The 12,045-nt window shown below is 52.2% G+C and overlaps 2 protein-coding genes across 2 annotated transcripts; both read left to right on the top strand.

Annotated features, from left to right (window-relative positions):
• Positions 1-2,464, top strand: CALHM1 (calcium homeostasis modulator 1). The gene is made up of 2 exons (XM_065844023.1): positions 1-549; positions 1,997-2,464. The coding sequence occupies exons 1-2, from the start codon at positions 1-3 to the stop codon at positions 2,462-2,464; spliced, it is 1,017 nt and encodes a 338-aa protein (XP_065700095.1).
• A 3,023-nt stretch (positions 2,465-5,487) lies between these two features.
• On the top strand, positions 5,488-11,502 carry CALHM2 (calcium homeostasis modulator family member 2). The gene is made up of 3 exons (XM_065843533.2): positions 5,488-5,743; positions 7,626-8,613; positions 8,697-11,502. Exons 2-3 carry the CDS (start codon positions 8,071-8,073, stop codon positions 9,111-9,113), a joined length of 960 nt encoding a protein of 319 aa, XP_065699605.1. The 5' UTR covers positions 5,488-5,743; positions 7,626-8,070; the 3' UTR covers positions 9,114-11,502.
• Positions 11,503-12,045: the final 543 nt, after the last annotated feature.

Below are 12,045 nucleotides of genomic sequence, written 5' to 3'. Positions count from 1 at the left end.
ATGGACAAGTTTCGGATGATCTTCCAATTCCTTCAGTCCAACCAGGAGTCCTTTATGAATGGCATCTGTGGGATCATGGCCCTCGCCAGCGCCCAGATATATTCAGCCTTTGATTTCAACTGCCCGTGCCTGCCAAGCTACAACCTGGTCTATGGGCTGGGCGTCCTCCTGGTGCCCCCCTTCATCTTGTTCCTGCTGGGCTTTGTACTGAACAACAACGTCTCCATGCTGGCAGAGGAGTGGAGGAGACCCCAGGGCCAGCGAGGGAAGGATCCAGCTGTCCTGCGCTACATGTTCTGCTCCATGGCGCAGCGGGCCATGATCGCTCCGGTGGTCTGGGTCTCGGTGACGCTGCTGGACGGCAAGTGCATCACCTGTGCCTTCTGCACCTCAGTGCCCGTGGAGACCCTGGGCAACACCAGCCACCTTGGCCTCTCCCAAGGGGAGATGAAGCAGGTCCTCGCCCGCATCCCCTGCAAGGAGATATACAATGGACAGGAGCTCATTGCCAATGAAGTGGCTATCAGGTACCTGCGCTGCATCTCGCAGGTAAGAGGCATCAGGGATGCACCTTTGCTGGTGGTTTATGTTAGGCACTGTCAGCCTTAGCTTTTCCTGTGAAAGAACGTCCTTGTTGAAATGAAGCTGCGAAAGGAGAGACTGGTGATTTCACAAGGGTACAAGATGTTCAGACTCAGTTCTGGGGAGTTATGCCTCCAGTGTGGTGTAGAGACTAAAGCTGTAGGTCATCCTGATAATTCAGTCCCTGCCTCCTGCCTGGCCAGCTCAGAACTGCAGGGCAACAATACACAGCCAAGCTGTACACAGAGGTTCATTTAGAGCAAGTTCAGAAGGAGCTGATGTGGATGTTACTTGCTAGCTGGTGGGCTGTCATCCTCCTCATGTAACTCACCAGTTGTTCATGGTTGCTCTTGCTGCTCATTATCATGTGTACAAGCAATGAGCTGGTAACAGTCTATGCCACTTGCCTCTGCTACTTGCATGGAAGCAGCCAGAGCATGTTTATTAACCACTCCAGGCAACCACAAATGAAGAAGTGCCACTAAGCACCTGTCCTGTGCTTATATCCTCTCAGGCCCTCTGCTTCTGGTCACTTTGGAGACAGGATGGTTTGACGCACCCTGGTCATTCATGTACTCCTCTTTAAAAGCAACTTCCCCCCCACCTCCCCGATCTCCGTAGGGCAGACAGGAGTTATTGTCCCCAATTTAAGAAAATAAACGGAGGCACAGGAACTTCTCCAAAGACAAAAAGCAGATTTTCCTGGGTAGACCCTAATTCCCAACTACCAGAAAGCACTGGGAACTGCAAAACAAGAGGTGCTACCCAGACACACCCCTCCCAGATGCACTTTTAGGGGCCTGTATTTAGAGCGGGGCTCACCTCATGAGCTCTGCCTGCACAGCCCAGCAGCAGCCTGAGCTGAGACCAATGATGAACAAGACAGACCGGTCCTGGCTCTGCTCTCATCTCACCCTTCCTGTCAGACCCCATTAACAGGGAAACCTGTCGCCATGGCTTATCCACGATAGATGTTGCCTAGTCCAACAGCTCATGAAAAGGGTTAGACAGATGCATAAACCTGGGGAGTATCCGGACCGATGTTAGCTGTGAGTCAGAGGACACAGACTATCCTAGACCCAAGTGAGGCACAGTTGTACCAGAGGCAGGACTGAGGGCTGGGTGAAGGATTCAGTCTGGTGTTATTTAAGGTCTCTACCTGCTGATGCCATACACAGTGAGAAGTGGAGAGGTGCTGCCTATGTGGATGCATAGAACAAAATTTCAGAGCAGATGCACTTATGTTAACCATTGGGTCTCCTTGTCCAGCATTTGCAATGTAAACGCAATAAAATGACAAACAACTCAAAGTGGAGCCAGGCTTGTTTGCAGCCCAGGGGGCTCCTGCTGGCTGGTGGGAAGTGCTCGGTGCATGTTCTACCTGTGATGGGTTTGGTTCCACTTGTCTCTGCAGGCTCTGGGCTGGTGCTTCGTGCTGCTGATGACTATGCTGGCTTTCTTGGTCAGATCCCTCCGGCCCTGTTTCACCCAAGCTGCCTTCCTGAAGAGCAGGTATTGGTCCCACTACATCGACATCGAACGTAAGCTGTTCGACGAGACGTGTGCGGAGCATGCCAGAAGCTTTGCCAAGGTCTGCATCCAGCAGTTCTTTGAGGGCATGAGCACAGACTTGACAGCTGGTCACTGCCACCTGCCCAGGAAAGCCCCTGCAGATGCCGGGGAAGCTGCCGAAAAGCTCCTGGGCATCACTGACCAGGGCACCATGAACACAGTCCTGAAGAGTTGGCACAGATGCAAGCCCCCACTGCACCTCCATCCACCTGCCCTCCCCAGTGGCAATGGCTGGGCAGGGGGAGGGCAGCCCCCCGCGCACCCCTCTGTGCCCCAGAGGGAGATGGCTGTCTACTACAGCTGGGTGTGAGGGGGCGCAGGGCTATGCAGAGGCTTTTGGGAGAGGGGTTAGAGAGAGGGCAGGCAGGTGGACATCTGAGCTGGGTAGGGGCGATGGGCAGTGCCATGGGGGCTGCAGGGGATTGGCATCCAAAGGGCTCGGCATTACTATTTCCATCCCATCTGCTCCCACATCCAGTCCTATAGCACTGATAATCCAAGCAAGGAGTTTTGTGCTCAGTTATCCCAGGCCATGATGGACAAGCCCCCGAGATGCTGAAAACCACGATTTCCTATGTGTCCCACACCACCAGGCACCAAGTTCGTGTTGTGGAGGACAGACAGACACTATGAGATGTGCGAAACTTCCTTTCTTTGACCACATGCTCAGCACTGGGTAGCATGCACGGGTTTTGTCAGTATTAAAAATCTCCCGGTGATGAAACAAGCTGAGGGCCTTTCTCAAACTAAGCTGTGAAACTGAAAAGCCTCCCAATTACGCCCCCAAACACTACATCCCCACAGACACACACACCTTCCAGGATAAGAAAAGCTTTAAATTAAATTTGACCCAAGCAACAAGCTAGTGAGGGGGCATCTCATGTTGTATTCCATGTGATGGGAATGTCATGGTTCACGCCACAGGTACTGTTCGATGAGGAGACCACAGAGATGCTCCTTGAAGCCACGTCTAGACGGAGAGCAGCTATCACTCAGCAGGATGGAGGATGAGGGCCAGGCCGACCCCCTGCCACAAATTTGCTGCAGGACAGTTTGTTCTTGCAATTTTACCTCGACTCCTCCGTGAGACAAAGACTGATATTAATAACCTGCCTGGGTGTTTGTTTAAGGAGCCAAATCAATAATTCAGGACTACTGTTCAAACTCTATGCTCAGGCACAAAGGGTTATAAAAGCTATTTACAAAAGTTGTTGGCATTTCTTTATTTGAATGCAATAAAAGGACTGGGAGGGCCCCAGGCCAAGCCTGGGCTGCTGAGGCCACGCGAGTCGGGGTGCTTTGCCAGTGCGCGGTGGCCAGCAACGAGCCAGCCCTGGCCCTTGGAGAGGAAGCTGGGGAGGCATCACCAACCCTATGCAGTACCAGGTGGCTGCACATTTCCACAGAAACCAAAGGTGACAGGATGCAGGCCCTCAAGGTGACTATGGAAATCACAGCCTGGAAGAGCATTCCCTGGTGGCCCTGATTTTATTACTGATATGCAGAAGGAAAACCCCTTTTGAGAGACAAGTTTCACCCCTGCCGCATCCCTTTCAAAATGTTCATCTCCTTGAAATTTCTGCTGCCTCATTCTTGTTCAACTTATTATGGCTGACTGGTAACTGAAGTGACTGTCGTTTGCATAAACCTTAATTATCGGTGTGTAACTCCACAGAGGCTGTGGGGAGAGGAGAACAAAGGGCCAAAATGACGAGGAAATTCTCTGAGGTGTTGTAAGAAAACCTTAGCAAGCCCATAGTCAAGGGCAGGCAAAATCCAGCTGACTCCCAAGAGAAAGGAGCATGACACAGATTTATCATTAATCTTCACACCTCAAAGTTTAATTAAGGCACCTGCCCAGAAATTAGTAGGCACAAAAACCTGATTTACAACAAAGGAGATTAAAAGATAAAGGCGGTTTCCACTCCTATTATTTGCAGTTCAGCACTGCCAATGGCTCAGCAACAAAGGCGAACTCAGAGTCCCCACAATGGCAAGCAGGGCTAGCGGGCACCACGGCAGAGCCATTAAGATAGCAAAAACACGGCGTGCATTTGCAAAGAGAGGCTTTTGCACTCTTAATTTAGACTTTTAGTATTAGAGCTCTACCCCCATGCAGCAATTTCAGCAGTCACAGAGAGTCCTCACAGACTAGGCAGGGTCTCCTCTCTTTCCTGGATTTTGGGACCACTTTTCATTGCCTTTGGGAGGAGACCTCTCACTAGGCAACCCAACACAGTCCCTGGGATTTCAGCCGGGCTGCAGTCCCAGTGCTGAGCCTGGTTACCAGCAGCACCTGAGCACAGACCGAGCCCTGGGCCCCCTCGCCAAGCCAGTGGGTGCGGGAGAGGAGTCAGCCCCAAGCAGTCACTGAGGTTTGGGAGTGCGCTGCACCCAAACACCTGCAAGCTGCAAAAACCCACCTGGGACCCCAGATCTGGGGGTAAGAAGGAGGAGTCAGCCTAGAAATCACGGCTGAACTGCTGATGCTAGGCTGAGCTCAGCTTTGCTCTGGGCAGAGGGGAACACGGGTGTTGCTGAAGATTTGTCTGTGATGAAGACATTTTCTTGGGAGGGCTGAGTTTAACCCCAGGGACACAGAGAGGAGGCGGTTGGAGAAGGAGGATGGGGCTTCCCAGCTTCTGCAACAGGCTGGGCGGGAGCTGGAGCCACAGGACAGACAGCAGAGGAGGGAGGAACGGAAGGGGAAAGTGAGGCGCGCTCAGCTGCCTCGCAGGCATCGCTCTGCTGAGGAAGCGGCGAGCGGAAAAGCCGAGCTGGGCAGGAATGCACCGCACTCGCCAAATCGTGGCCTGCGCCCAGCCCTGCACACGTGGCTCCCCAGCCCTGCTCAGTGCCCCCAGCAGCCCTGCTGCTGGGTCCCAGGTGGTGGGAAGGAAACCCAGCCACCCTGCAGAGCTCATGATGGTGGGTTCCTGCTTCTTCCAAAAACCAACCAGGCTCCTGTCTTCCTCACCGGTTCTGTCAGCTCCCGTGCACAAAAGCAGCAGTTCCTGCCCCTTCACAAGAGATCAAAGGCTTCTCCCATTCACGACTGCATCCCCTGGGAACCATGGGGCCTGCATCCACTCCCCAGGCTGGGAGTTCCGGCATTTCCCCTGTGCATCCCAGCAAGGCACCCCATCGCTCCCATCCTCCAGGCAAACCCCAGGCTGCCCCAGCCAGACTGCACAGCTGCATCGCGGGTCTGAGAAAAGACGATGTGCTTTTTCCAGTGACTCATTCTCAGCCTTTCCTTTTTTTTTTTTTCTTTTTAAAGGCACAGCCTTGCACCCCACAGAAGCCAAGCGCCTACTCTTCGCCCCACCCAAACACAGGGCCCTAGAACAACCTCCTCCCTCCTCCTAAAAGCCGACAGCCGAGCGTGCGTTGCAGACTGAAAAAGGAAGCTGCCAAACTCTTAATGCTGTTTTTATCAGCTTTTGCTTTGCCCATCAGCCTGACCTCAGCTGCATCCTCACTTCTCTACAGCCCGGCACACTGCCAGGAACCCCCCACAGCCAGAGCCGGAGCAAAAACCACACAAAGAGCTGAGAAGGCTTCAGAACTGGTTTCAACAACTTTTCAAGTAAGTGACTTCATTTTTTTCTTGCTTTCATGTTTGTTTCGGGGAAAACACTTTAACAGAGGCTGCTAAGAAATTATTTGCTACAAACACCACCTCCCCTCCCACTCACCCCTCTCCTGGACAGGCACCATAACCCCCAAGCAGAGGAAGGGTAATTCCCCCCCCTCCAAAATGGCATACTCCCCTTTGCCACCTCCTTTTATTTTTGCTTTGCTGGTTGCCGGGCTCTGTCAGGAAGGTCTCAGGCCTTGTTTATCAGCGCTATTTGCTGGTAACTCTAATAACAGGGTTTTGAACCCCACGCACTAGAATAAGATCGCAGGTTTAGCACCTGACTGCAAATGTGGGGTACCACAAACCACAGCAGCTGGAGCTGGGGGCCTGATTCCCAGCACATGGCTGCAGTTTTCATCTCGTCTGTCTCCTGTACTGAGGGAGTTTTGCATATGGAAAACTGGGAAGATGCAGGAAGACATTAAGGGCTGCTTGTGTTTGAACTCAGCAACATCACTGCATGACTTCGAAGGGACTGCCATGGGTTGGACACTGCAGGGAACCAAGGCCAAATTTCTGCTCCCTTTCCCTCCCACTGCCCCACAGAGAAAGGGGGTAAAACAGGATTTGGAGGGGCAGCAGATGAACCGAAGCACAACAGTGATTTAAAGCACAGTGCACAAGCAACCCCTGTACAAGAGATCATAAGGATTAATGTGCCTTTTCCACCTCTGCACGAATCTCTTTGCAGACTTCTCCCCACAGCTGGGGCTGGCCAGGGGAAGCCTTGCTCCACCCACGCCGGCTGGGAGATGCCAGCATCGGGGCAGATTTCGAGGCAGTCCTGCTGTGGGTCAGGCTCCCTGGGAGCTCTGGGTGTGCCCCGATGCTGCCAGCACTGCAGAGGGTGCCAGGGACAGTTATTTGGGTGCCCAAGTCCTTCCTGTCTCCAGCAAACCGTGATGACGGCAGTCACCCTGAGCCCTGCGGGTTTTGTCACATGAGTCAGGGTTCCCAGAGCGAGCAAGGTGCTTGGGGCTTCCTGAGATGAAGCCCTGTGGGGATGTGGCCCAGGCGGAAAGTCACCTAAGAAATTATTGAAATGCAGCTTGCAAGTGGCATGGGGGAGCTGGCATCACTGTGGAGGGAACAGATACACTTTCAAATTATTTCCCTGTCCTTAAACATAAAATCAGGGCACGTGCTTTCCCTCACTTGGTCCTGAGAGCCTGCAGTCCACACAGCTGAGGGCCAGCCGTGGCAGTGAGGCAGGCATCCCGTTATAACAGCACTGTACTGGGAGAAGGGGCTGGGGGAGTGCATCTCTGGCACCAATGTGTGCAGGCTGAGGGTCTCAGTCTGAGGCCAGTGGTTCGAGGCCAAGCCAGGACAGGCAGCATGGTTATGTCAGCCAGCTGTGGGAGAGGAGCACCACACCTAGCCCTAGCAAAAACGCCTACATAATTGCTGATGCAGCTCTATTGGCATTTGGTGTTTGGATCCTGGGTCATCAAGATAAGCTCTTCTTTCCCAGAAAGTAACTTCTCTTGCTGGTAGCGACAGCCCCTGAGCATCCCCTCACCCCTGTCAGTGGGGGCTGCTCCTGCCTGATCCTCTCCATTTCCCTGCCCCCAAACCTGCTGACCCATCTCACAGCACCTCGTGCTGCCTACCTGACATACCTTTGCCTGTTACTAAATATTAACTCATCGGGTCTAAAGAGGGACATAAAAGCCACACAAAGCACCTTCAAGGCAGCACAGCACCAGCACACACGTGCTGTGTGTACCTGGACTAGCGTGAGTCAAGCGGCAGGGCTGGGGACGCATCCCAACACCAGTGCTCTGGTCCAGTTTCCCCAGTAACACAGCGTCCTCCTTCGTTGCAGGCTTGGGAGATCATCAAGTGTCCGGCAGCGACGCTGACAGTAATTGCCTCTGCGGGAGGTGACTAAAACCAAAGAGAAGGAAAGACAACAAACCTGCAAGTGACAGGGGCAGAAACAGCTGTCCTGTTGGTAATCTTCACTGCAGAATCATGTTTGGAGGTTTTGGTCTAGTCAGAAACTGAAATGATTAAGATTTCCCTCGCTGCTTAGGCTGAATCCCTCTTTGGCCCCTTTTGAAGTATCCCTGGTATCCACAACCACTTCTAGAGGCTGGGACGCCAGGCAGGAGCAACAGCAGTGAAGGTGTTGTGCTCCTTGAGCAGCTCCTTGCACATCAGCCTGCCCAAGGCCATTTCACCCACCATCGTCGTGTCCGTCAGTGCTGGAAGGTGAGCCAGCACAGCCCCCTGCTGCAGAGCACACCTCCCCTCATCCCCAGGACGAGATGGCCGCTCTCATTGCTGAGAACTTCCGCTTCCTCTCCTTGTTCTTCAAGAGCAAAGATGTGATGATCTTCAATGGCTTGGTGGCCCTGGGCACAGTGGGCAGCGAGGAGCTCTTCTCAGTCTTTGCCTTCAACTGTCCCTGCTCCCCTGCCCGCAACTACATCTACGGGCTGGCTGCCATCGGCGTCCCAGCCCTGGCCCTCTTTCTCATCGGTGTCATCTGGAACAACCACACCTGGAACGTGGTGGCTGAGTGCCACAAGCGTGGCACCAAGAACTTCTCAACTGCTGCCACTTTCCTCCTCTTTGGCTCCATCATGGGCCGGGCAGCCGTGGCGCCCGTCACCTGGTCGGTCATCTCACTGCTGCGTGGGGAGGCTTACATCTGCGCCCTCAGCGAGTTTGTCAGGCCGTCCTCCCTGGACAAGTTTCCAGCTGATTACGGGGCCGAGGTGCTGGCCAGGTTTCCCTGTAAAGATGTGCCAGCAAACCTCACCAAGTACAGAGATGATGTGACACGGAGGCTGAGATACGAGTCCCAGGTAGGCATGCTGGGGAGAAAGCCACACAGAGTAGGTAAAACCACCGTGCCCTGTCCTAACACAGCCTCTCTCTTCTCTCTCAGCTCTTCGGCTGGCTGCTCATCGGCATTGTCGCGGTCCTGGTTTTCCTCACCAAGTGCCTGAAGCATTGCTGCTCACCACTGAGCTACCGGCAGGAGTCTTACTGGGGCCAGTACCGCTCCAACGAGGACAAGCTCTTCCGCCGCACGGCCGAGGTCCACTCCAGGATCCTGGCAGCAAAGAACGTGAAGCAATTCTTTGGCTTTGTGGCCCTGGACAAGGAGGAGAAGGAGCTGGTGCAGGAGTTCCCAGTGGAGGGCGTCCAGCCGAGCCCCCAGTGGAATGCCATCACGGGTGTCTACATCTACCGGGAGAACAAGGGCTTCCCCCTCTACAGCCGGCTCCACAAATGGGCCAAAGGGGTGGAAGGGAATGGGCCAAGTCCAGAAGGCCACGAAATGCTCTTTTTGGCTTCCTAAGACAGGTGCTGGGAGTGGTTCCCCAGATCACCTGGCACACATAACAGTATCAGTGCACAGCTGAGGGATTCACAGGGAATATTCCTCCCAGCAAAATTACTTCTCTTAGCAGGTAAATACAGATCATCAGCTGCAAGGTAGAGGCTGACAAGCAATACACTGAGCTGGGGAACCCCTCCCTCATAGACAAATGTCTCGTTGCAGCTCCCAGAGAGCCAAGGGGAGCAGAGAGCAGACACACACTTCACCTCCAGTACTCCCTGCCTTTTAATGCACCAGCAGAAACCTCAGGGAGCAAGAGGTAAACACGACATTTCTAACCATGACTCCTGCAGTCCTGTCCATCTCTCCCATGGCAGGGTTAGCCCCAGCCACTCTGCACACCTACTTGTTTTATTGACATCGATTCCTTCTTCTGCAGTTGTGCAGCGCCTGTTGGGCAGGCAGATCCTGGAGCACTTTACAGGCTTCACAGTGCAAGGAAAAAGAAAGAAGCAGTAGGTAAATGCCTGTGGCAAGGGGGATGCAATGGCACCTGGAAAGGAATGGGTCAGTAATACAGCAGCACAGCGAATAACTGAGAGACTAAGGCAGGAGGAATCACCAACATCCCCAGTATTCAGAAAGACACTCTGTAATTACCAAGTTGGAATCTGGGCAGGACACTAAACTTGTTTTGTTCTTAGTGAGGTGCCTGGCGATCTCTAATGAGCCCAAACGGTCACAATCATGAGTTTATAAACCCAGAAGATGGCATCATCAGCAGAACAGCTTTTGGGCGAGGTGGCGGCTCAGAGGAAGCAGTACCTGCAGGAAGCCACACCGCTGCCTGCTGCTCACCGCATTTGTCCTCCAACCACCAGACGAGAGTCCCGCTTGTTCGCATTGCAAGTTGCAGCAAGACCTCAACCAAAATTAGTTTTACATAAATGTATGTATACATACATACATAAGTGTATATACTATGTAATTATAGTTAGTTAGCTGTATTAATGGAACATTGTAGGGAAAAGGGGTGAGAAACTTTCCAGCCAAAAGACCACATTACACATACCCATCTGCTGCGGGGGCACTGCAGCCCTGCAGTGATGAGGGACAGTAGGAACTGGAAGAGGAGAGCAGCCCTGTCCCTACCCTCCTGCCACTGAGCTTTCTTAAACCCTTTCCACTGCCTTAAATGGTCTCTGCAGGGGATGGTCTTTTTTACAGACTAAGTTGCGCCCTAGGAAAGCAAAGCCAGAGAGGTGTAGAAGTCCTGTCCTCGCTGTGACACTGCGCTGACTGTGGCTTCAAGGCTGCTCCTCTGGCATGGTGCAGTCCCTTTTCTCCTGAGGGCCAGCCCTACGCACCCAATGCTGTTTCAAGAGTCAGCAGCACAATGAAGTTTGTTTTTCCTACTTGCACTGTTTTTTATAGGAATAATTTCCTTTTATGCTGTGCCATTTACCGAAAAGCCTTAAATTGTTCAAAAAATGACTCAAACCCACAGAACTCAGAGGGGCTTACACACGTGGAGATTTGAAATAAATTATTAAATAAGAGTTATTTTTCATTGCCTTCTGAGGTTTTTTGGGGGGGCACAAAAGGCACAATTTAACATTCTCTTTGAACTCAGGGACTGGAAACTTATTATTTCTTTCTATTAAACATTCAGATCCTCTCCTATCCAAATGACTCCAGAATGCGAAGTTTTAAAGTATTACCACAATTACAAGTTAGTAATGCTGCTTTTTAGTCATTCTTGCAGTCAGTAACAAAAATCTTGTATAGCAGGATATACAATTGCAGCAAACATATTTAGAAATCTTTTAACAAATATGTCCCCTTACAAGAGAGAGCTGGAGGGTATTCCCTTGCATTGAGAGGCTGGAACACTGCTTAATGGGCAAGGCAATGCAGCACCCATGTTCAGCTTCTCTACAGATCTCCCTTGCATTTGTGGGAAGGCTTGGCTACCAGCTGCACCAACAACTAATGTGCAGGAACAATCATATGCAAGTTAAATGAAATTGCATTAACTTGAGATGAAAGAGAGTTCATTTGCATTTATTCTCATTGGCCCTCGAGTGCGAGCGTGCAGACACACACGCCGCCCCCGCACACAGGTCAGCAGACACAAGGTGACTTGCTGAAAAAAAGCAGTGTTCTCCTTCCTCCCTTCCTTCCTCCCTCCCTTCCTCCCTTCCTTCTTGATAGTCCTTGTTGTTCCTTTGAACCACCTGCGCTCCAGTTCCTTCTCCTCCCCTCCTTTGAAGGAAAGGGGCAAGACACGACACTTGACAATGGATTTGTTTATCCTAAGAATAAACCATGAGCATAAACCAGTTCTTGCTCTGTTTATCTCACTTCTCCTTTAACTCCAGTCACTTTCCATGTGCTGGGATGGGCTCAGGGCTTGTCTAGCATGTTCATTTTCCCTCCTCTTGTTGGAGAGGCGAGTTGGAGTGGTCAAATGACAGTGAGGAGTAGAGCAAGCCACCGTGCTCAGAAACGTTTGTTTGCAATTACAGGGATTTTTTTTTCCTTCTCTGCAGTCCTGAGTATGGCCCCTGCCGAGACAGCCCTGGGCTTCTGGCCCTGGTAGCCCATCAGCATCCTCACAAATACCCCTGCTGTCCCTGTTGCTCATCCTTCCCCAGTGACAGACGTCAGCCCACGTGGCTTTACACACTAGCAGAAGCAACCAGGCCAGGCCCCTCACCAAAACACCAAGGTGGAAATTGAGCTGTCTGTCTCCCTGGCACGCCAGATCACACAGGCTACCAGGCTACGAGCTCACACTCCCTCTGCTTTTCCTCCAAAATCCAAAAATAACACTATCACAGAACAATTAGGGCACACTTCCCAGCAGCAAGATGGGTTCCAACCACATTGTCCAGTATGAAGAATTAGAGACAGGTCTAATTTTCCCTGCTGACTACTGTAGAGACTA

The sequence above is a fragment of the Patagioenas fasciata genome, chromosome 8 (genome assembly GCF_037038585.1).
Source record: "Patagioenas fasciata isolate bPatFas1 chromosome 8, bPatFas1.hap1, whole genome shotgun sequence".
NCBI lineage: Eukaryota > Metazoa > Chordata > Aves > Columbiformes > Columbidae > Patagioenas > Patagioenas fasciata.
The sequence above is the reverse complement of the archived record's forward strand: the minus strand, read 5'-3'. Positions and strand labels throughout refer to the sequence as shown.

Excerpts from the sequence above, each read along its gene's own strand:
- CALHM1 (XM_065844023.1), top strand. The coding sequence starts at position 1 with ATGGACAAGTTTCGGATGATCTTCCAATTCCTTCAGTCCAACCAGGAG. Across the intron at positions 550-1,996 it reads ACCTGCGCTGCATCTCGCAG|GCTCTGGGCTGGTGCTTCGT; the intron begins GTAAGAGGCATC and ends TTGTCTCTGCAG.
- CALHM2 (XM_065843533.2), top strand. The coding sequence starts at position 8,071 with ATGGCCGCTCTCATTGCTGAGAACTTCCGCTTCCTCTCCTTGTTCTTC. Across the intron at positions 8,614-8,696 it reads GGCTGAGATACGAGTCCCAG|CTCTTCGGCTGGCTGCTCAT; the intron begins GTAGGCATGCTG and ends CTTCTCTCTCAG.